The 24,735-nt window shown below is 41.3% G+C and overlaps 1 protein-coding gene across 2 annotated transcripts in view; it reads right to left on the bottom strand.

Annotated features, from left to right (window-relative positions):
* The window catches only part of MED20 (Mediator complex subunit 20), a 920,200-nt gene that overhangs the window by 115,543 nt on the left and 779,922 nt on the right, over positions 1-24,735 (bottom strand). For both annotated transcript variants that reach the window (XM_067146463.2, XM_067146462.2), the window contains one exon: positions 9,890-10,000. In XM_067146463.2, the coding sequence (XP_067002564.1) occupies positions 9,890-10,000 (111 nt within the window). The remainder of the gene's footprint in view (positions 1-9,889; positions 10,001-24,735) is intronic.

Below are 24,735 nucleotides of genomic sequence, written 5' to 3'. Positions count from 1 at the left end.
ACACTATCTCCAAAGTTAAATTCATGGGGGAGATCTCTGAACCATTCCCGATTAAAACTGGCGTCCGACAAGGTGACGGCTTATCTCCGCTTCTTTTCAACCTCGTCCTAGACAAAGTCATCCGCGAGTGGGAAAAGGTATTGAAAGACATGGGATACTGGCGCCCCATACGACTAGGACGACCCAAAGACGGTATTGAGATATCATGCCTCGCTTTTGCAGATGACCTGGCCATACTTACAGATGATGTATTCACAGCCGTTAAACAAATTGAAACCCTCAGCGAATGTGCTGGAAAGGTTGGCCTACAAATTTCCTTTGAAAAGACCAAGTTCTTCTGCTCAAAATTTGACATCCAAAATTTGAACACGACACATGGGCAAATCAACCGAGTACCACACTTCAAGTACTTGGGAGAAATACTTGAACCAACGGGAGGCGAGAAGGCTGCCCAGAAAATTCGCCTACAAAAATTTCGGAAAGCCTACGGTAGGGTTCACAACATATACAATAAAAAGTGCTTGTCCCACCATGCAAAGATCAGACACTATAATACAGTAATAAAGCCCGAAGTCTTATATGCCAGCGAGACCCTTACACTAAACGGGAAAGGTGACCTAGAAAACATTTTAAAAGAAGAAAGAAGAATCCTGAGGAAAATTCTCGGCCCCCGAAAAACAGAAGATGGATATAGACTGAGGTCACGCAAAGAGACAGAAGAGCATTCCAACATTGCAGCAGACATCCGCAAAAGACGTCTGAAATTCTATGGGCACGTCCACAGATTGCCGGCAAGCAGACTGACACACAAGATTCTCACTTACATAGAACATCTAAAAAATATTCCATGGGTACTAGAAGTGAAGAAGGATCTGGAAAAAGCCCAGATAAACCCAAATGACACCGCGGACAGAAACCTTTATAGGAAAAAAATTAATGGATGGAAAGTGCAACCAGACAACGAAGTGAAAAAGAAGACTGGAACAAAGTGGACAGAAGAACGAAAAAGGATCCACGGAGAAAGGATGAGAGCTGTTTGGCAACTCAGAAAACAGAATCGTTAGAGCTTTGCGTGATCCATTGGGTCCATACGCACATAATAATAATAATAATAATAATAATAATAATAATAATAATAATAATAATAATGTTACTGGTTTTACGTCCCACTAACTAGTTTCACTGTTTTCGGAAAGGCCGTGATGCAGGAATTTTGTACCGCAGGAGTACCTGTAAATCTACAGACACACGGATGACCTTCAAATACCACCGTTCTGAGCCGGAATCGAACCCACCAACTTGAGCTCAGAAATCACAGGACCAGCGCTCCACCACCTGAGTTTGTCTTTATGTCTGTCTGTCTGTCTGTCTGTATGTATGTATGTATGTACGTGCATGACAAGAAAACGGCTGAACAGACCAATAAAAACCGGTATTTAAGGACAGCGAAGACGGCACCACAAGCCAGGCTTTAAATAATTTTATTCACACTGGGTGAAACACTTGTTCAGGAGAAGACCTAGAAATACATTTTGAAATACAGTAATTAAGTGCTATATTTAAAACAAATTAGAAAATAGAATTTCTAATCTTATGTAATGTACAAATTGATTTCACGAAGAAGAATACAGGAAATATTTAAATTTTTAATTTTGTTTTTACTTACTGTATATCCTGCGTCCTATCGTTGATTAATGAAATCATACTGAAGAATCATTTTGAATCTCTTGAAGAGAAGTAATAAATACTAACCTTTCATGCCTGATACATGTTTATTGTAATAGTAAGTTCATAGGTTTCAATGTTTAAATCTGTCCAAAAACGGCCGTGAACGGACCCTTGAATGGCGCATCAGCTATGGGAGGTACCTCGCCGACTAGGCCAGCCTCTGTTCGGCATGGAGCTGGATAATTCCGTCTAGGGACAGGCTCCTTCTCATAACCAACATGCGTGAGCAAATTAGCATTCAGGGAGAAGAGGAAATCAACGAGATACTAATGAGAAATATAAATGGTATATTACAGGGCTCTGGTGATAACATTACAATTCCTGCACCACTGGCTAACACCGTTCCGTCTCAGGACAACTTAATTGACAGTTTTTTAAAACGTTCGCAATATCCAAGGTGCTCGAAGTACGTAGCTTTGTGAACGAACTATTTCGGCTCCAAAACTGCGCAAAGAAGGAAAATACAACCTGCGACAATGAAGTTCGGTGAATGAAGTCAGAACAGTCGATCCGGCAACTCTGGCGACACACAACGCTGCATCTGCGTAGCAGCAGGTTTTGACCACCTGCTCCCAACGTTGTTCAGTTGAGCATCGTGTGTGTGCCGTGTAAGATCTGTTTGAAACAGTGCGTGTTTATTGCGTTGGTTCTGAACTGCGAACAGAAACATGAACGACCAAAATATCAATGTACAATTTCGTTTTAAGCTTGGCAAGACACCGAAAGAAACGCATGCAATGCTGGTACGTGTTTATGAAGATCAAGCACTGTCCTTGAAGTGTGTGTATGAGTAGTTCGCCCGTTTTCGAGGAGGCCGGGAAAGTGTTTCTGGCATCCCCCGTAGCATTAGACCGGCGATCGCCGTCAGTGACGAAAACATTGAGAACGTGAGGACATTAATCACGAACGATCGATGATTAATTGTGCGCATGATAGCGGATAAACTGCAGATTAACCGTGCATCCGTGCCACAGATCGTTACCCAGAAGTTATGGAAAATGAGGTGTTCTCGTCTTGTGCCGTATCACTTGACTGACGATCAGAAGCAGGCACGTTTAGAGGCTTCACAGGATTTTGTCGAAACGGATGTGACACCAAATTTCTTGAACTGTATTGTCACTGAGGATAAAACTTGATGTCTCAAGTACGACCCTGAAACGAAACGGCAAAGCATGGAACGGTGTTCTCCGGGATCCCCTCGTCGGAAAAAGGTCAGAGCTGAAAAGTCACACATCAAAACGATGCTCATCACGTTTTTCGATAGTCGAGGCATTATTCACAAGGAATTTCTACCTGAGGGAACGATGTTGAATGCTACACGGTACACTGAAATTTTGACCCGTTTCATGAATCGTCTACGCAGGGCACGACCCCAGTACGCACAACAAGATTCATGGCTTTTTGTCCATGACAACGCTCGCCCACACACAGTCAACAACGTCAAACTGTTCATGGCAAAAAACGGGGTGGTGCAACTTGAATATCCGCCATACTAGCCAGATCTCAATCCTCCAGACTTCTTCCTATTCCCACGACTAAAACTCGCTTTGAAAGGAAAAAGATTTGACGATATTCCTGACATCCAACGAAACGTGACGAGGCTTTTGAACACCACCCCAAAGGAAGCATTCTTGCAAAATCTCCATGACATGTATCGCCGATCTCAGCAGTGCATAGTTATTGGGGGGGGGGACTATTTCGAAGGACAGTAAGGTCACTGTCGTGCATTGTTCATCTATATTGATAGTACAGGACTATACACCGAACTTTATTGTCACGGGTTGTACATCTCAGCTCTGTCATGAACTGCGACGATGCAATTCATCATCCACTTTTCCTCAGTTCTGTTTCTCCACCAGATCTGCCAGCACATTAAATTATGTCAAAAACAAGAGTGCCGATAATGCACTTTGGGAACCCATATGCACCGAAATAGTGCAACAGTGTTCGCCTCAAAGAACGGACATTACGCAGGAATACAAGTGAGGCCGATATTTTAACAGATTCTGCAAGGAGTGAAAACCGTGTCCTTGTACGTTGCTTTCTCTCGAGGAAGGTCCTCAAATGCGACAGGAGGTGAGTCCGAAAACATTCTCTATACAGAGACTCTCCACAAGAAATGTATCCCTTCCACTAAGATAACGAGCACTAGTCAGCTATTCAATAACACCCACAAAGTATTTCACACAATCCACACTACCCTCACTTTTGAATTGATAAGTCATCTTACGAAGGAGCCTGACCTTTGCAGAAAGACCACCATATTCATACTTTTACTTCATTTACCTGCACCACCTACAGTATATGGCCGACCTGTCGAAGACAGGTGTTATAGCTAGTAATAACAGCCATCGATCTACATAAATAAAATTACAATTTTGTTCTCACGCTTCAAATGTGTGCCTCATACTTCGTTTTCATCTCGGATTAGGAGTACAGAAGTCGAAAGTGGGTTAAGTTCAATTTTTGTCTGTCTATTTGGATGTTTGTTTGAACATCACGGTAAAATGACTTGAGAGAATTTCATGAAATTCGATATTTAAGTTCAGAGATATCCGGAGAGTGCACAAGGTTATGTAAGCACACCGCAAAATAATATTCACCCCCTTGAAGGGAGCACACTGGTCGCTTTGGAGCGATGTAGATGTGTTATAATGGTACCAGGTAGTTATGTGTCTCTTCACCGCTGACATATGAACATGACAGTGAAGTGGTGTGCGCGCGCTGGTCAGTTGTATGGTAACAGCGCATGTTACAGAGAGTATGTCGAAGCAAAGACATGACAGACTGGCAAAGGGGGCTGGCGAGTTTGGACATGTCCATGACCACACTGTGAATGAAGTAGTTGGTGTACCGGTGCGAATTGTCCAACGTGTCTACCGGGAATGGTGTACCACACGCGGCCATCAAATACGGCGTATGTACTGTGGTCGTAAGAAGGTCCTAACCGACAGGGACCGGAGAAGAATGTTAAGCCTTGTCAATGAAAATCTGTTTCAAACCCGACAGAATAGCTGCTGTCAGCGAATGAACGTCCAACCAGTTTCCGAGCGAACATTGGGAAGAAGACTGCATACAATGATCTCTTGGAGTCGGGTACCTCGTACATAAAGTTCGCAGCGGTACATAAAGTTGAGCGTCTTCGATGGGAACAATACCGAACGTGGGCAGTAGTGGACTGGACGTGAATAGTGTGGTCCGACGAGTCACTATTTCGCCCATTTCTAAATGACGCAAAGCATCAAATGTACTGCCGGCCCCATTGAGGCATTACACAAGCAGTATGTGGAGGGTGTAGTTCGGGCCGAAGGTGGTTCTGTGATGCTTTGGGGGTGATTTTCGAACTATGACTTGGATACAGTCATTCAGATCACCGTGAACACGAACCAGGATGTTTATTTCAACAGCATTATCGGTTGTTCATCATTCAACATCTGAGAGTATGTTGTGGACACTCCTATTTTCCATGATGACAACAGCTGTGTTCACTGGGGTGCACGCATACGTGACTAGTTTGACGAAAACACCGAGACCTTGTTACACGTCGACTGGCTCACTAAATCCCCAGATCTTAATCAAACAGAAAATGTGTGGGAGCATTTGGAACAGCGAATGAAACGCAGACATAGCATCCCAGCAATTTGGTAGATCTATGGTATTTCATCATCGTGAGTGGCTACAACTGGTTATGGCATACTCGCAGAAACTTGTAGAATCAAGGCGGTTATCAAAGCTGGAGGCGGTGTTACACAGTATTAGAACGGTGCCTTTTGGGGTGACTAATTATTTGTCCGAGCTTATTATTTGATTCCTATAAGTGGCCCAGTACTTTTAAGGGGACCAAAACTGGAAATGTCAAAATTCTCCATTACTACTAGTTGTATAAAAAACTGTATATTATTAAAGCTATGAAAATATAATTTCGGATAATTTATGTTTTATGCACTTACGAATAATAATACCGGAGATAGTCGCGATTATTATATTTTTCATAAATTTCCTAATATCTCCGGAAATACTTTTTCCATCTATACCCTATATATTACAAGCGTTACAGGAACTAAAATTTTCGAAAATTTATCTTTCACACATTTTTACCGCACGAGATATTCATTTAAGTGCGATTTCCATCTATACCGAAGATCGCTGATATGGAAATATTGTTAAATAGTCATGGAGACGAGTTAAATATCGATGATGTTCGATGTCATGGTTGGTTTTGTAAGGTAAAAACCGCGTGATCGTCAGCCCATATGTATTAGGAAGATGTCCATCGAAATGAGGAGGAAAACGCAAAGAAAAACAATATGAGAAATATAAAGGGAGGTAGAAATGAAAGACTCCCTTAACCTTGGATGTCCTCATATCGCCCATCGGCAAGAAAACTAAACGCCGTAGCGTACAATGTTCTGATAGAACTCTTCAACAATAACAAACACTACACTGACTGCTGTTAACTTAGATGCGCTCTTTTTCTCTTCAGCTGCCACACATCTCCGCTAGAGAACATTACCAATGCAGACTGCAACTGCATAACATCTAAGCTGTTAACGACAATCGAAACCGACTTTCAACCTATTACGTCGTGTTACGAACATTTACTACGTGTTGAAGGTTGTGAGTTAGGATTCCACTGGTGTCCGGTTGGCCATTTTTGTTCCTTACTTAACGACCCTTCAACACGTACTGAATGTACATAACACGACCTAACAGGTTGAAAGTCGGTTTCGATTACAATGCGGTCGTAAAAATTTACTATTCATTGACTTGGTCCTCAACGGGCGACTTAAACGCACTCTACAATGTGATGGCAGTACTGCCAGACCTGTAGCTTGGATCCTTTCCAACAGAACAAGGATTGCCTATGCCACTATAGCTCAATTGGTAGAGCAAGCGACGCGAAATCGGGAGGTTGTGGGTTCGGATCCCACTGGTGTCCAGTTGGCCATTTTTGTTCTGTACTTAACATCTCTTCAACACGTACTAAATGTACGTAACACGACCTAATAGGTTGAAAGACGGTTTCGATTACAATGCGGTCGTAAAAAATCAATATTCATTGTTTACAAGTTCGACAGATAGTAATCTCTATGAATAAAATTTAACGGTTTGTCTATGCACTAGAAAATATTCTTTGACAAATAATAATTTCCCTGTCATATATATGACCAGTAGAAGTTCTCTCTGTATGAACGTATGTTCATTTGATAATTACGTGAAAAGAGCAGGGCATGAAACACAGCATCCGTTATACAAATGCGTTAACTTCAATGTTGGGCTAATTGGGATTACGATAATCAATCAATCAATCAATCAATCAATCAATCAATCAATTAATCAATCAATCAATCAATCAATCAATCAATCAATCAATCACCGCTGATCTGCATTTAGGGCAGACGCCCAGGTGGCAGACCCTATCAGGTGTTCACCTGAACTTTGCTTAAATGATCTCACAGAATTTGGAAATATATCGAACACCTCCCTTGGTAAATTATTTCGGTCCCTAACTCCTCTTCCCCTAAAAAATTTAAAACTCCCTTTAATGCCACATAGAACATCTTATTACAGATCATAAGAGATAATCTACAAATTATGCAGTTGCATTTATACCTAAATTCATAATCTCCTTGCTATTCATTTTCCAAAAAAAAAAATCATTATTATAATTATATACCGTGAAAATGAAATGAAATGGCGTATGGCTTTTAGTGCCGGGAGTGTCCGTGGACAAGTTCGGCTCGCCATGCGGGTCTTTTGATTTGACTGCCGTAGGCGACCTGCACGTTGTGATGAGGGTGAAATGATGATGAAGATGACACATAGACCCAGCCCCTGTGGCAGCGAAATTAACCAATGATGGTTAAAATTCCCGACCCTGCCGGGTATCGAACCCGAGAACACTGTGACCAAAGGCCAGCACGTTAACCATTTAGCCACGGAGCCGGACATTATATACTGTAAGTTATGTATTCCGGACTTTTATGGTCACTCTCACTGGAGGACGGACGCTTTATTTTTTTTTAATAAATCTTACTAATACTTCCCCCCATTTTGTCCTCTTGAATTCCAACTTTATCTTCACATTGTGATCTTTCCTGCTTTTAAGAACACCATTCAAACTTAGTTAAGAGTGGGAGGGAGTTGAAATAGTTTCTTGTCGATATTTCAAAAACGGTCAGTTTTACACAACACTTACTTTACATTTAATCTTTAACATGTTATATTATAAAAGCTTTTTGCGCAGTCTCTGACTTGATTTAATCGCGAATAACTTAGGAAATACCACCACTACTCAGCTTTGAACCTGTGATTTTGAATTCTGGAGGCCGACACTCTTACTATCAACCATGAGAGGGAGAATCTGGAACCACTCTCTTCGTAATGTAGGTACAGTACATCACGAAGGCAGTGCTGGAACTGAAATGAAATGGTGTATGGCTTTTAGTGCCGGGAGTGTCCGACGACAAGTTCGGCTCGCCAAATGCAGGTCTTTTAATCTGACACCCGTAGGCGACCTGCGCGTCGTGATGAGGATGAAATGATGATGAAGACGTCACATACACCCAGCCCCCGTGCCAGCGAAATTAACCAGTTATGGTTGAAATTCCCGACCCTACTGGGAATCGAGCCCGGTACCCCTGTGACCAAAGGCCAGCACGCTAACCATTTAGCCAAAGAGCCGGACAGTGCTGGAACTAATCAACAATACCATTACAATGACTGACCATTGTTAGGTGACCTGTGTTTGGTCTCTTCTGCAGCCACTCTTCTCCGCTACAAGGCATTATTGCGGCAATTGGGCAAATCACCGTTGCGCCTGCAAAAACCGCTATGTGACGATGGTGTTGGAAAAATACTGACCCGCAGAGCGTCTCTCATTAAAAACGAGAATTCTTTGAGAATTATCGCGCAATATAGAACCCTAGAAGCCAAAATTCTAAGCTGAAATAATCCGCATAGCGGTTTTCGCAGACGCTATGACAAAATAATCCGTCAACAACGGGTGCAGAAGCTAGTAAGCAATAACAACATCTCAGTTACTGCCGCAATTAACACAGTTGTTTTGTTAGAACTTGCCATTTGACCACTCCGAGTGAATTTTAACACCACTGGCAGCTACCAACCATTTTACAACAGAAATCGAGAGAAGAAAGAAATACTCTGTTGACCTCGACCATGAACAACTACAAAGGGCTGCAGAATTATTGCCAGAGGAACGCCAATCACTGCGTGTTAAAGTCACATTCTCCACGACAATTGACATTTCATTTCTCTCCCTCTCTTCCCAAGACACTGATACATCCGAATTTTCTCAAAAACAAATAACAGATAATGTAATAAATATAGAGCAAATCTCATTATTGTGAATGAGGTATTTCAGGTCATCTAGTATTTCGCTAAGGTTCTTTTTAGATACAACAGAATTCATGTCTATGACTGTTGTCACCATACTTCAAGAAAGTACTTAAATGATGTTTTATTTCGGCATATGAAGGAATAGATAAAGTGAAAATCTAGGAGTTCAGTACCTCCTTATAATTGAACTACGGGCTTTCTGAAAAATTACGAATGTTTACCTAAGTGTACATGATATAAAGTTTATATGTGTACGGAACCATCTTCATTAACCTAAGTGCCCTCGATATATTCCATTGTTTTACTGATCAGTCAAAAAATGAAGTAAAATATTTAGCATTTCCTCCCACATAAATTTTTCAGATATTGTGTCCAATTATTTTAAACAGTTTAGAATTAAACAGACCTAATGAAAACTGTTCGATTATTTCCTCTTAATTCCTGAGTTAACGTACATTACATGAAGATCGCAACTAAAGATTGCAATAATTTAAACAAACGGAATCTGCCACCTGGGAGAATGCCCTAAATGCAGATAAGCAGTGACGATTGATTGATTGATTGATTGATTGATTGACTGACTGATATTGCCAGAAATAAATAAAACCAATTTTCATTTTACATCAAATTAAAAACTAAACATTTACTGATTATATGAAAACTTGAACCAAAATTCTAATAGATTACTCTTATATTGATTTCGTACCTATTAGTACATGCAAAAATATTTTAGAGAACGAAAACTCATAAAACGAATGCGTTACCTGAATGATGATCAACATTATAAAAATCGTACACTAACCTGCAGATAAGGTGGTGGGGTATTCTGCACCACAGATCCCAGAATGCCTTGCAGGAACTCCCTTATGAGCTCCCAGCAGCTAGCAGCCACCACACAAGGACGATACTCCACCTGAAACATTAGAAGAAAACAAAGGATATATATCAAATCGCCTATTTTAGGATTTAATACTGTGAAATAACAATAATACTATTAATGCCAAAGATAAACAAGAAATTCCTTCGACATACATAATTGAAGTGAGCACATTCAGGTAATTACAATATTGTAGGAAGTGGAAGCATTTTAGCCAGCGGTCTAAACGCATGTTTAAAATGTCATGTCAAATATGTGTCCCATATAGTAAGTATTATTAAATAGTAGCAAATTAAATCACCTATGTGATTTGGTAGTAAGTATTCTTAAATAGTAGCAAATTAAATTTCCTATGTGATTTGGTGATAGGGGACTGACGAACTAATCCGAATCGTCGCCATAAGACCTATCTGTGTCGGTGCGACGTAAAGCCCCTAGCAAAAAAAAAAAAAAAAAAAAAAAACTAATCCGATATACAGGGGCCAAAGGTTGCTCCTCTGATGCCTGGAGGATCTCCTGGGGAAAGTTTCCATGAATGAAACACTGAACTTTGATGAAAGCAAATCGAGCAGTAACTGTTTCTGCCGAACAACTGGAAGAACATAACGCCACGTTATACATTTTCTCGCCTTATGCTACCTAAATCGTTGAAAATATCCACAAACTATATGCATACGAAATGGAAGCATAAAATGTTCTACAAAACCAAGTCCTGAGGATTACCTATTCATCCTCAAACATTCGCCCACAATAACAGCTTGCATGTTTATCAGTGGAAAATCTGTTCTAGGTACGGCGCGGCAAGGTCATTCGTGAGGCTCGGCTTAATCGTTTATGCGACATAACTCGAAGAAAATGGCGGTAAACGAACAATATCTCGGCTTACGCTGCCTAAACGATTAAAGGTATATACCAGCTGTATGCGTAAGAATTTTACAGCATAGAATGTTCTAATAACAAGTCCCTGAGACCTCATAGCCAAAGTTCGACCACAATTACAGGCCCTTTTTTTTTCAGTCTTTAACAGCAGAAATCCTGCACTAGATATGAGAATAGCATCTGTAACTCTAGAACCATCGAGAAGATTTTTATAAGGTTTTCGCTGTTGCCTGGAAGATTTTCTGGGGAAGGCTTCCGTATATAAAATATAGGACTGTGACGAAAAGAAGCTCAGCAATAACGATTTCTGAGGAACAACTCGAAGAATATTTTATCGGCTTACGCTGCCTAAAGCATTCAATATATCCACGCGTTCCACGAAAAGTCCTGGGTACCACATAATTATCCCTAAGATGGTTCAACCACAATTGCAGTGTTTACGTTCGTTAACGGTAGAAATCCTGTGCCATGTACGAGAAGACCTTTCTATAACCCGAGAACCGCTGGTGAGATTTTTATCTGGTTTTCGCTGTTGCCAACAGGACCTCAGAGGGAAGGTTTCCGTGTATTAAGTGCTACACTGCGATTAAATACAACCGAGTAGAAACGGTGTCTGCGAAACAACTCGCCGAAAAGTGATGGCACGCGAAGACTTTCTGGGTTTAGATTGAATAAAGTGTTAAAGATATCCACAAAGTACAAGTATAAGAATTATAGAGCATAAAAAGATCTACAAAAGAGTCCGGAGGTCCACATAACTACCTTTACAAGGTCACTGACAATAAAAGCGTTTACCGAGCAAGTGGCTATGTGGTTTGGGTCACGTAGCTGTCAGCTTGCATTCGGGAGATGGTGGGTTCAAACCGCACTGTCTGCAGCCTTGAAAATGGTTTCCGTGGTTTCCCATTTTCACACCAGGCGAATGCTGGCGTTGTATCTTACTTAAGGCCACGGTCGCTTTCATCTCACCCCTGGCCCTTTCCCACCCAATCGTCGCCATAAGACACCTATCTGTGTCATTGTGATGTAGGCTAAAGAAGATTGTAAAAAATAAATAAAATCACCTTTCATATTTGTTAAGAGTAGAACCCTTGCGCTAGTTATGGGAAGAGCATTCTAGAGACTCGGCTTAACGCTACCTTTAACAATATCCTCAGGTGTGTGTGTAAGACTTAATTAGAATAAAATATTGTATTGATAAGTCCGCGAAATCACCTAATAATAATAAACTGAAAATAATACAAATCGAACTTCTATATTTCGCCGAGTGACACACACAAATAAAATCAGCAGCGTATATTTATCATTAGTCATCATTTGAAGTATTATATTCCTGAAAGTTTCATCTAACCTCTATCTAGCAGTCGAGGTTTACCCAACGTTTATGAAAATCCATTCCACTACATTAGATAAATCTTTGCAAGGATATTGCCCTTAGGCCTTAGGTGCCCGCTAAGAAAGCATTTTTTAAAAATGCGACAAAAGGTGTTTTTTTTGCTAGTGATTTTACGTCGCACCGACACAGATAAGTCTTACGGCGACGATGGTATTGGAAAGGTCTAGGAGTTGGAAGGAAGCGGCCGTGGCCGTAATTAAGGTACAACTCCAGCATTTGCCTGGTGTAAAAATGGGAAACCACGGAAATCCATCTTCAGAGCTGCCGAGAGTGGGATGTGAACCCCCTACCTCCCGGATGCAAGCTGACAGCAGCGCGCCTCTAACCGCACGGCCAACTCGCCCGGTGACTAAAGGTTTAACAACCAATGGAATTTAAATGGCAACCCTCATTGCGAGCTGAAATTAAATTGAAATGAAGTGCAATTAAGCAACCTAAACAAGAACTTAAATTAAGATAACGGAACTACATCAGAATTCAATGTCCGACTCGTTGGCTGAACGGTCAGCGTACTAACCTTCGGTTCAGAGGGTCCCGGGTTCGATTCCCGGCCGGGTCGGGGATTAACCTTAATTGGTTGATTCCAGTGGCACGGGGGCTGGGTGTATGTGTTGTCTTCAGCATCATTTCATCCTCATTACGACGCGCAGGTCGCCTATGGGCCTCAAATAGAATTTTTGTTTTGCTAGTTGCTTTACGTCGCACCGACACAGACAGGTCTTATGGCGACAATGGGACGGAGAAGGGCTAGGAGTGGGAAGGAAGCGGCCGTGGCCTTAATTAAGATACAGCCCCAGCATTTGCCTGGTGTGAAAATGGGAAACCACGGAAAACTGGATACTGGCCGCAATTAAGCAACTGCAGCTATCGAGCTCGGTGTCAAATAGAAAGAGCTGCACCTGGCGAGCCGAACCCGTCCTGGGATATCCCGGCACTCAAAGCCATACGACATCATAATCAGAATTCAACATGAAAAAACCAATTTCTTGGATCTTAGTTTATTGTTGTTATTTTACAAAGTTGGATCTTGAATTTATTTGAAATTAAATCAAATTAAAATAGTCTAAACAATTTAATTTCAGATTATTTTCTTCTTACGAACATTATTGTAGAGGTGTTAGGGAGGGGACGCATCAACGACTTGGGCGAGTCCGTTACCAGTTCTTGGAGGCGTAAGTGAGGGAGGAAATAACATCTTTATAGAAGCGAAAAATACAAATACTGATTACAAATGAAGGTTAAAATGTCAACAGTCTAGCACCGTTTAGGCAACCGATACGGTAATATATCAGCAGTGGCGCATTACCCAAGTTCAGTAAAGCGAAATCATCTTGTTTTATTCAAAATATTTATAGCTGGAGGTAAAAATAAAATAATCCTTTGGGAAAGACGTTTTTCTGACCATACATTCGGCACCATATGAGAGGGCACGGATTGCACTGGAAAAGTGCCGCCCCTACAACTAGGAGCCCGTGGATGCAGTAGAGCCATTTCCGGCACCACCTACGACAGGCTGGAGATAACGTGGATGTTCTCTACTCCCCCACTGACAGATGGAAAACAAAGTGTCTTTTAGGTCACAGTCTGCCTCCTTCCAGTTCTCACTGGTCATACCATTTGTATTCTGGAGATCCATCCAAATATCTTTCTCTATCCTTCGGTCTTCATAGGCTACCTATTCTTATGCCTGTGTTGATAGTAGCTCCATTTTCCAGCTACATTGTCTTAACGGCAAAAAGATATGTGCATACCTTGCAGTACTGCAGGTAAAAATGACATTCACTTGACGCGAAATGAACAAAAGCTAGAGAAGTTAACTAACAGAAACAGGGGTAAAAGAGAGAATGGAGGGGTCGGGGTGTTGCAGGTGGACACATTTGCTGTTCATAATACCGGATGAACTATAACTGTACAAGTAATATCTGTTCCAGTGAGGTACTATAGCGTCGTCCAGCAACACGTTCACAGAACATTTTATTTGTTCGGAGTGGCTACAAGTTATTGAAGTACAGTAGAATAATCCATATGGAGACCAAAGTTAAATACGGATTATAGATCTAATTCGTAGCAAGCTTAAATAGGCAACGCACCCTCTCAAGAGCCCATTACAAACTAGTCCACTAGAGTCCCAAATATTAACACTCCGCTTCAATATGTAACTTTCAGCAAACCGAAAGGATTATGCAGTCGAGCGCGGAATGGGAATGACCCGCAGTACCTTACAAAGATAAGCACCGGCCACATTCAATATACACTGACTGACAGAGCAAATGCAACACCAAGAAGGAGTGGTCAGAACTTTATGCCAATTGCAGGGTAGACTGACGTCACTGAGGTATGCTCATGATGTGAAATGCGCCGCTGTGCTGCGCACGTAGCGAACGATAAATGGGACACGGCGTTGGCGAATGGCCCACTTCGTACCGTGATTTCTCAGCCGACAGTCATTGTAGAACGTGTTGTCGTGTGCCACAGGACACGTGTATAGTTAAGAATGCCAGGCCGCCGTCAACGGAGGCATTTCCAGCAGACAGACGACTTTACGAGGGGTATGGTGATCGGGCTGAGAAGGACAGGTTGGTCGCTTCGTCAAATCGCAGCCGATACCCATAGGGATGTGTCCACGGTGCAGCGCCTGTGGCGAAGATGGTTGGCGCAGGGACATGTGGCACGTGCGAGGGGTCCAGGCGCAGCCCGAGTGACGTCAGCACGCGAGGATCGGCGCATCCGCCGCCAAGCGGTGGCAGCCCCGCACGCCACGTCAACCGCCATTCTTCAGCATGTGCAAGACACCCTGGTTGTTCCAATATCGACCAGAACAATTTCCCGTCGATTGGTTGAAGGAGGCCTGCACTCCCGGCGTCCGCTCAGAAGACTACCATTGACTCCACAGCATAGACGTGCACGCCTGGCATGGTGCCGGGCTAGAGCGACTTGGATGAGGGAATGGCGGAACGTCGTGTTCTCCGATGAGTCACGCTTCTGTTCTGTCAGTGATAGTCACCGCAGACGAGTGTGGCGTCGGCGTGGAGAAAGGTCAAATCCGGCAGTAACTGTGGAGCGCCCTACCGCTAGACAACGCGGCATCATGGTTTGGGGCGCTACTGCGTATGATTCCACGTCATCTCTAGTGCGTATTCAAGGCACGTTAAATGCCCACCGCTACGTGCAGCATGTGCTGAGGCCGGTGGCACTCCCGTACCTTCAGGGGCTGCCCAATGCTCTGTTTCAGCAGGATAATGCCCGCCCACACACTGCTCGCATCTCCCAACAGGCTCTACGAGGTGTACAGATGCTTCCGTGGCCAGCGTACTCTCCGGATCTCTCACCAATCGAACACGTGTGGGATCTCATTGGACGCCGTTTGCAAACTCTGCCCCAGCCTCGTACGGACGACCAACTGTGGCAAATGGTTGACAGAGAATGGAGAACCATCCCTCAGGACACCATCCGCACTCTTATTGACTCTGTACCTCGACGTGTTTCTGCGTGCATCGCCGCTCGCGGTGGTCCTACATCCTACTGAGTCGATGCCGTGCGCATTGTGTAACCTCCATATCGGTTTGAAATAAACATCAATTATTCGTCCGTGCCGTCTCTGTTTTTTCCCCAACTTTCATCCCTTTCGAACCACTCCTCCTTGGTGTTGCATTTGCTCTGTCAGTCAGTGTACAACTATCTACAATTCAGTCTCTGATGTAAATTCTAGTTCTTCTATCTCCGGAAATATCTTGAAAAACAACTATTTCTGGCTTCTCATAGATCGCAATACGTAATTAAAACGGATTAAAAGTCAATTAACGTGTCCGTTTCTTTGCCTTCCTAGCAATTTAGAAGTCGCACTAACAAATTCAGGAGGTCGTTCGCCTCCATGGCTGAATGGTCAGCGTCTTGGCCTTCGGTCCTCGGCACCGCGGATTCGATTCCCGGTCCGGTCGAGGTTTTAATTGTAAATTCTAAATTACCGTGGTCTAGGGACTTAGTATTTGTGGTGATCCCAAAATTCCTACAGCTCACAACTCATATACTACACAAAACACTATCCTCCTCCTCACCAAAATGCAGTTTCTATACACGACCGACGCAGCTCATTCTTCCTGGAAGCCCTCCCTAACAAGGGTTGCACCAGGCTAGAAAAATTATTATCATTCAAGATTTCGGCGACGAAAGCACGGGAAAGGATTAGGAGACTGCCGTTCAGTTAATTAATGTACAGCCCTTGCAATTATCTGGTTCGAAACTGGATGAAAAGCAGAAAACCATTTCCATTTCCAGTGCAATGAACTTAGAGAAGGCTAAGAAGAAGTGCATCAACGTTCAGATTATTTCGGTTGGTTTGAAAAGAAGGACATCCGGTCATAAAATTTGCCCATGTGTTATTACTCGCAGCCAAGACCCCCTCAGGGCGTGCATTAAGAAACTGAACAGATGAAAATGTTGGAAAAATAAGAGAGACACTTTACAAAAGAGAAAGGCAAATAGAAGACATTTCAGACCTTAGATACCCTGGTAAGTTTAGGAATCAGTGAAGAACTATGTGCCAAGGAAAATCGGACAAGATTAGATAATAGATAGAAGCCTATTGCTACTAAAATACAGGAATATAGGACTCATTTCGAGTATCCGAAGTGGTCATCGATATATTGAGAGGGTGGGAATGGTAAATTAGCTCATGAAATCCCGTATTCATCAGCCTACGAAACTTGAGGATATACTAAAATAACAGTGTGAGAATGTATCCAATAGAAATAAACCTAGAGTGGAAAAATGACATGAAGGACAAAGAACCACTTTAAGAAACACTTTAACACACTAGAAGCACAGACTCTGAAAACAGAGAAAACACCAGCAGTCGTGCCAATGATATGGAAATTTTATCAGTTACAAGGAACCAAAACGTTCAGGAAGAAGAGATGTGAATAAATCCTCTCGATCCTACGTCGTGACACATACACATGGTATGAATTTTAAACAGCAGCGCGATATAGAGGACAACAATTCACAGCAGCAAGTGAGGCTGCCTCCACGACAAATACAGTAGCTTACAATAGACTAAATCAGATAACTTTCACAAGAATATCACCGGAATGGCAACGATGGTTTCAGTTTACTTACATAATAATACAATAGGAAGAAGATTACACCACTTCGGCACAAGTAAATAATTGGTTCTTCAAAATCAGTAAATCGACCAATCAATCAGTCGATCTACTACCAAAATGATTCGGAGCATGTATGACAACTATACATGCTTGGTAGAATACCAGGGTTACCTGACATAACAGATTAAAGTGAACACTGAGATGAAACAAGCATACCTGCTGTCATGCATCCTACTGCTTATGGTTCTAGACAGTATCATGATAAATGCAATGAACAGTCGTTAGGATATCCAGTGGAATCTTGCTCAACGTCTCGAAGAGTTGGATTTGGTCGATGATATTAATTATGCCTGTCGATCGACAGACTATAGTGAGGGTAAACAGTTGCTGCTATCTGGGAAACGTTATAACAGCTAATGTAGCCTAGTACTTGACGTTGTAGCCAGTTCTATAAATAAAGCCAAGGGTGACTTAATGATTCTTCTTCACTCCTAGAGGTTAAAAGATTTCGGTATTAAAACCAAAGTGCGGATCTAGTAATGTAAAGTAAGTCTTGCCATATGCCTGTGAAACTTTGAAAGAAACGAAGAAATTGACAAGAAAGAGCCAGGCAATCGTTAATGTATGCCATACACTGACAAGACATACTGTCCAATGAGGAACTTGGGGAAATATCGCATCAATAACCAATCAACCAGCAGAACAAGAGAAGGAAATAGCTGTGGACTGAACATACATTGCGAACATTTAATAATATCGCCAAAAACTTTTCAATGGAATCCGCAAACAGGGGAGAAGAAGAAAACCCTAAGATGACTCAAAGGCGATCGGTGTAACAGGAAAGTCTACAGCTGGTCATGGTTGAAGCGAGTAGAATCGCATAGTTCAGCATACAACTAGATGATATCTGGTTTCGCGCCTAAGATCCTCTTCAAGAGTTTAAGGAAATAAGTTAAAAAATAAAGTGTTCACTCACATCTATACAGTAGGTCGACAAAGAATTCAAGCACTGAAGTAGTTAGTGGCTAAAATGCCAGCTGCCGACCACACTTTTCTCTTAGTGACTAACTGCTTCGACTTTTCAAGAAATATTACAAAAAGAGGACAATTATTTTAGATCAATGTTTCGATTCACTTCAGTTTTTCTTCGTTTATGCGATGAACAAATGTTTTATAGATATATATTCCTTTTAAATAGTCGGATTGGTAATCATAACTCACGACGGAATGCTCTGTAGTGCAATAATAATAAGTTAATAATAATATGTATATAATAATATTATAATATTATATCCTTTCGTCTGTTATCGATCTCAAGTGACACCAGATGTCGGAATTTTGCCTGGAAAAGAATTCCTCTAGCACGCCAGTCTCTTCTGTTTAAAGAGTCTTAAGTGACAATCATTAATATCAGGATTCCATCTTACAACCTTGACTATCTGGAGCGAGAACCTAATCAACTACTATATTATTATTATTATTATTATTATTATTATTATTATTATTATTGTACCGGGTGGTACACCCCCACGCCGCTAATTCGAACTTTGCGCCAGTTGAAACTCCTCTACTGGAGGAAGTCTGAACTTTATCTACTGTGTTAATTTTCTAGTTTCTCAGAAGATGTCACTACTTGTAAATTTTGAAGTTTCTGAACTGGGTCGTTTTCGATGTATTTTTGTTTTGCCTGTAGTAAGAAGTGTGGACATTCTCTTCCAGATGGCACTTCTGAAGAAATACAATTATGCACCCTAGTGCGAAGTGAAAGAACGATGTTTTTGAAGAAATTTTGTGTTTATAATTTTGTTCTATGTTAAATTTCTTTCAGTTATTGTTTATGTTGGCAATATTAACCCCTTCCTTCCGCCCGGTTTGAATTTAGCCAATCCCGAATTTCTTTAATTAATTTATGACCAATCAGGTGTATCTTCTTCAACTTGGATATGTTGCTTAACCCTAGCCAATAAATTCTTGTGGGAGGGTGTTCTCATTCCTGAAACGCCTCGAACTTTCCGCGAGAGTATATAAACTGCTGATTTTCGGGTCTCCGTGCCACTTCAGTAACATCTTTCAGTGTGTAAAGTACGTAGCAGGGGGCGGGAAGCGCCTCTTTCTTCGGGCAGCAGTTCAACCACAAGGTAATGGCCTTTTAATAACTTCTTTTCTTGCTAGCTCAGCAGTTTAACTCTCGGGGCAGGTCCGAAGCCTTTTCCATGTAACTTTCCTCTAAAATGTAAAGACACTCGGTATCAATTCTTCCTGTTTAAACTACAAATTGGGATAGAGAGTGCTTAACCCTCTCGAGCTCCCTCTCATATTGCTTTGAGGTGAACTTATTTTCCCAACCGTTTCTTCCAGTCTAGCGTAATGTAAATTGTCTTCTCATATAAGTCACCTCTTTAGGATGGGATTAGCCCTTGCATTAACGGCCTAGTGCCAAGTAGGTTTTAAACAATTATTATTATTATTATTATTATTATTATTATTATTATTATTATTATTATTATTATTTGAGTACTAAGGTCTTTCCTCTACCTCTACACTTATGTCTAATGATGACATTTTAATGAGCCTAAAATAGCAGATCTCAGCTCATCCCTACTACGAAGCAGGTAGGTACCAGCCCTTCTTGAGCCTACAATTGTCGGCGCAGTGCAATAACTCAACTCACAACAGCGTCATTTTCTTCTGCGACGTCATAGTTGCTCATTATGGTCTCTTTCTTTATACGACGAAGAAATATGGCATTGACAATGGAGCACCGACTTCAGCTGGTAATGTATGGGAGAACGTGCCTGGGATTTATGGACTCATCGGGAAACAGCATGCTAAAGAGGAGCCGACATTCTGATATCAAGACAGAACTCTAATGATCTACTTTCAACAACAATCTAACAAGTATGTACCGTATTCTAAACAAGACGCAGGCTTGTAGCAACCCAGGGGAATGATGATAAAATATCAGAAGTTCAGTCTGGAGGCTAAACCTGGAAAGTGGCATTTATGATATATCACAAGAAAGGAGAATTGAAAGTTTAAAGGCACTTCATTCTTTCTAGTTTCACGAGGTGCTTTATAACCATGATAAGTATTTTTGATATAACATTACAACAATACAATTATATTTGAGATTAATTCGATTTATTTTAGTTTCATTATTACGTAACCCACACTTCACAATAATATCAAAATTTTTTTTAAAGTTCTGTAGACCCTGGTAAATTTCAATATAATTCCAAATCGATGGATTTAGGAGCTGTTCTAATTCACGTTTAATGTTCCAGTGTGTAATAAAGCCCACTGGCATATAAAATGATATACAAATTAACTGAAAAAATCACTATATTCTTATACCAAGGAGTAGTACGTCATAAAACTCGGCATATAGGGTCTTTCATATAAACTAAGACCGTCCAAGCGGTGTTTTTACCCCCCGATATGCCAGCTACAGTATTGGTAGCGCGCGCATAGTTCTTGACGTTGCAAAGCAGTGTGCACATATTCCACCTCGCAAGCAAGCACCTGTCGCCAGTCTGAATCTCATCTATTAATATGGTGAGACAGTTTTCATTGCAACACCGTATTTTCGTATGTAAAATTTATTTTAGGAACGAGTCGGCTCGACAGTTACGCGATGCATTTGCTCAGCAATTTCCTGGTGAAGTGACAACTTCAGGAGCACAGATTCACGTAAATGTAAATAAATTTGAAACTACTGGCACAGTGCTCAATAAAATATATGCGCGCACACCAACAGTTTTAACAGAAGATTCCCTTTTTACAATCTCGGAAGTGTCTGCAGACAAAGTGATCAGTGCTGGTGATTTTTAGTCGTGGGGTGAACTGAAAGAAAAAAATGTATCGAACGAATCCTCACAAATTGGACGAACTGAAAGAAAACATTACGAATGAAATCAGAAACATTACAGTGCCAGAACTCACTCGCGTCAGTCAGAGTGTGGTTACTACATACAATGCTTGAAGGACGACACTTCAAGCATCTTTTATAAGGTAAAATTTCATATAAGATAGTATATAGGATTAAAGCAGGGCGGCCGCGGCTTACAAAAGTTCGGCTGAATAAGCTGCTGTAGAACAGAGTACAAACATCGTGCTTTCGGTTTCGGTTGATATAAAAGACCCTGTATATGACAAATTCGACAACGATATCAGATCTGACAAATTTGCTAAGATGTGACAATTTTCTGCTTCATGAATGTTAGAAGTTTCCTTGATATGACCGATGGAAATTTTGTAAATTATCGAAGGTACATCTGATGTACTTCATTTTTATTATTTCTTTTAATCAATGAAACAATCCAATTGATACGTATCAAAGATTTTCACGATATTGTAACGTAACATTTTTTCACGAAACTCTAAGACTGTGGTTGCGTTTAGAGTATGAAGTACTACGCAGCACTGTAGGATTGAATACCGTATCGTTGTGGTTGGTTTGAAAAAAACACACACACATATATATATTCCAGTTAACAATTAATGATAACACTACAACCGTCTTTCAGAAGACTTCCTGGTGTCAGGGGGATGACAGGCACGACTTCCCTATTGTAGCACTTAAATTCACCGGAGAATGAGAGTTCTAATTCCATTGACATCATAATTTAAGAGAACATGAAATATAACATTCCTTGACGACACGTTGTGATGACCAGGATGGATCTGTAATGTTTGTGAGTGACAGCCGCAAACGAATACATATTTATGAGTTTCTTGGTTCAGTGCGTGACAAATATCTAGGCAGAAGAACGTTTTCATCAGAGCGACAGAGTAATCTAATTGTGGGCCTAGCGCGGGGACAAGCTGACAGAGGTTAATCAACTACTTGCTTAGGGTCAGAGGCTATTAAGTTGACATCTCACGCACTACAATGGATTCCCTTGCTTTATTAAGTGAAGTTCCACCACAGAACGGTTTCCTGGCAACTTGGCGATCCTCATAAATAAGGAAAAAGCCAATATCAACTTTCCTGCCGCCTGCTTTCACAGACTGCGCACTATTTAGTCCGAATGTGACCACTGAAGGCAACTTAATATCTCCTTACTTCAATCGATGCAGTGGGAACTAAGGAATATGTAGGTTTTAAAGAACTACTTATAATTTTCACAGTTTACAGCTTACTTACAAGCCTATTTTAAGCAAAAAAAAAAAAAAAAAACTACTGTCGGATCAAACGTTTTTAACAAAGAAAACGTCCTTAGTACTTTGTAAATTCCCCTTTAGCCTTGATTGCATCTACACAATACAATGAGCTGAGACGTGCTTCTTATTCCCTGAATGGCAAGACTTTCCAGATTTTTATTTTTTAAAATCTGCTTTACGTCGCGCCGATACAGATAGGTCTTATGGCGACGATGGGATAGGAAAGGGCTGGGAATGGGAAGGAAGCGGCCGTGTACTCAATTAAGTTTGCCTTGTTTGAAAATGGGAAACTACGGACATCCATCTTCAGGGCTGCCGACAGGGGTTCCAACCCACAATCCCGTATGGAATCTCACAGCTGCCCACCCCTAACCGCACGGTCAACTCGTTCGGTAGTTTATTTTCTTAATATTTCTGTTTACTGATATTTGCGTGTAAACTTAGCTCTCCTATCTTTCAAGAGATTCCATATTTCTTCAACGGGGTTAAGGTATGGGCTTTTCTCGGTCCAGTCAGACACTTGCACTCCAATCTAGTGAAGATGGCTCATTACAATCTCAGCTGCGTGTCACAAGGAGCCACGCCTTTGCTTGGGAAATTAGACATATAAAGTACTAGCAAATGTACCCGTGCTTCGCTACGGTATTCTACATTGTATACGGATATCGACGTAAATACTGTGCGTGCAGCAAATGAGATTGTTTTAAAATTGCATGTCTCTTAGCCTTATCCGAGAAATAGCATGGGGAGGTCCCCATACGTTGTTTCCAATGTAAAGTGAGTGTTGCGGAGTTGTGATGATAACGCCAGGCTCACTTGCCTACTGCCATTCACAATCGAGTTGGCAAGTTTACATTATAATTGCAGGCCCCAATGCCTACTGCGCGGTCACAATCGATTTGGGGAGTTTTAGTTACAATGGCAGACCCATTTCCTACTTTCAGACAGGTTACAGTTGAGGAGTTTTTATTATAATACCAGGCAACTTCCCTACCACCAGTCAAAATTGAGTTGTGCAGTTATCATTATAATGACAGTCCCTTTTTACTGCTGCTAGCCAGCTTACTGCCAGTCACACAGAATTAGTGAGTTTCCATGAAAATAGCAGGCCACTATGCCTAATGCTAGTCAAATTTTAGATTGGAACATTTGTTTATAATGGCGGGCACCCTGGCCTAGAGCCAAACACAATAGAGTAGGGGACTTTCGAACAAAACTGCATGATCCCTTGCCTTCTGCAAGACAAATCGAAAAGTGAATTATTCATTAAAATGGTAGGCCCTCCTTACTAATGCCAGTTACACAGGAGTTGGAGAAGGACCCCATTCCTACTGCCAGCAGTCAAAGTCGGTGTAGGGAGTACTGATTACAATAGCAGACACATCCTTTCTCGATCGCTACAAATCGACATCAATGAATATATATACAGATGGACATACGAAAGTATATGAATGTTTACAATATTGCAGACCTTCATTTACAGATTAACTGCTGCTAAACGGTACGTCATATCGACAAAGGATTGTACCGTAAGGCGCAGTATTTAGCGATCTAAATGGCTGGTCCTATGATATTTTCTCGCATCTAATCTATTCATGGGTCAGATTGAATCAAAAACGTTGAATAGGTTGAAATTTGTGTAAGAATATCTTACATTGCATTACTTTTCGGATAATTATGTGACATAGCATTTGGCTCACATATGGGTACTGGGTGGGCCAATGTTCGTGTAGAGTTTGATCATACTATCTTTCCTGTAAGTGATTGAAATGATGCACATGAGAAGAAAAGGTTTAGAAATTAATTTCCATTAAGGCAGGTAGATTTCCATAAAGTTTGGTTGTGTGTATTTTGAGGGAGTACAAAATCACGGTTTCGGTTTCGTATAAACCCCCAATTAGTTCAGGGATTTAGAAACAATATTTGCCCTAAAACCTCCCCAAAGGACAGGTGGATTCTAAATATGAAGTTTGGTGGAAATATATCCAGTAGTTTTCAAGTTAGAGAAAGACAAACAGACCAACAAACAAACAAACAAAGAAACAAACTAACTAACTAACTAACTAACTGACACCAAGGAAACCTACCCCTGGACAGATGGATGCTATATATAAAATTTGGTTCAAATATCTTGTTAGTTTTCAAGTTGTAAGAAGTACGCTTTACACCCACCCGCTGGGATTTGTACCGAAAAACGGTCCGTTAATGATATCTCCCTTACTAAATCCTGT

Source organism: Anabrus simplex, chromosome 4 (assembly GCF_040414725.1).
Source record: "Anabrus simplex isolate iqAnaSimp1 chromosome 4, ASM4041472v1, whole genome shotgun sequence".
Classification (NCBI taxonomy): Eukaryota; Metazoa; Arthropoda; class Insecta; order Orthoptera; family Tettigoniidae; genus Anabrus; species Anabrus simplex.
This window is presented reverse-complemented; position numbering and strand designations above follow the sequence as displayed.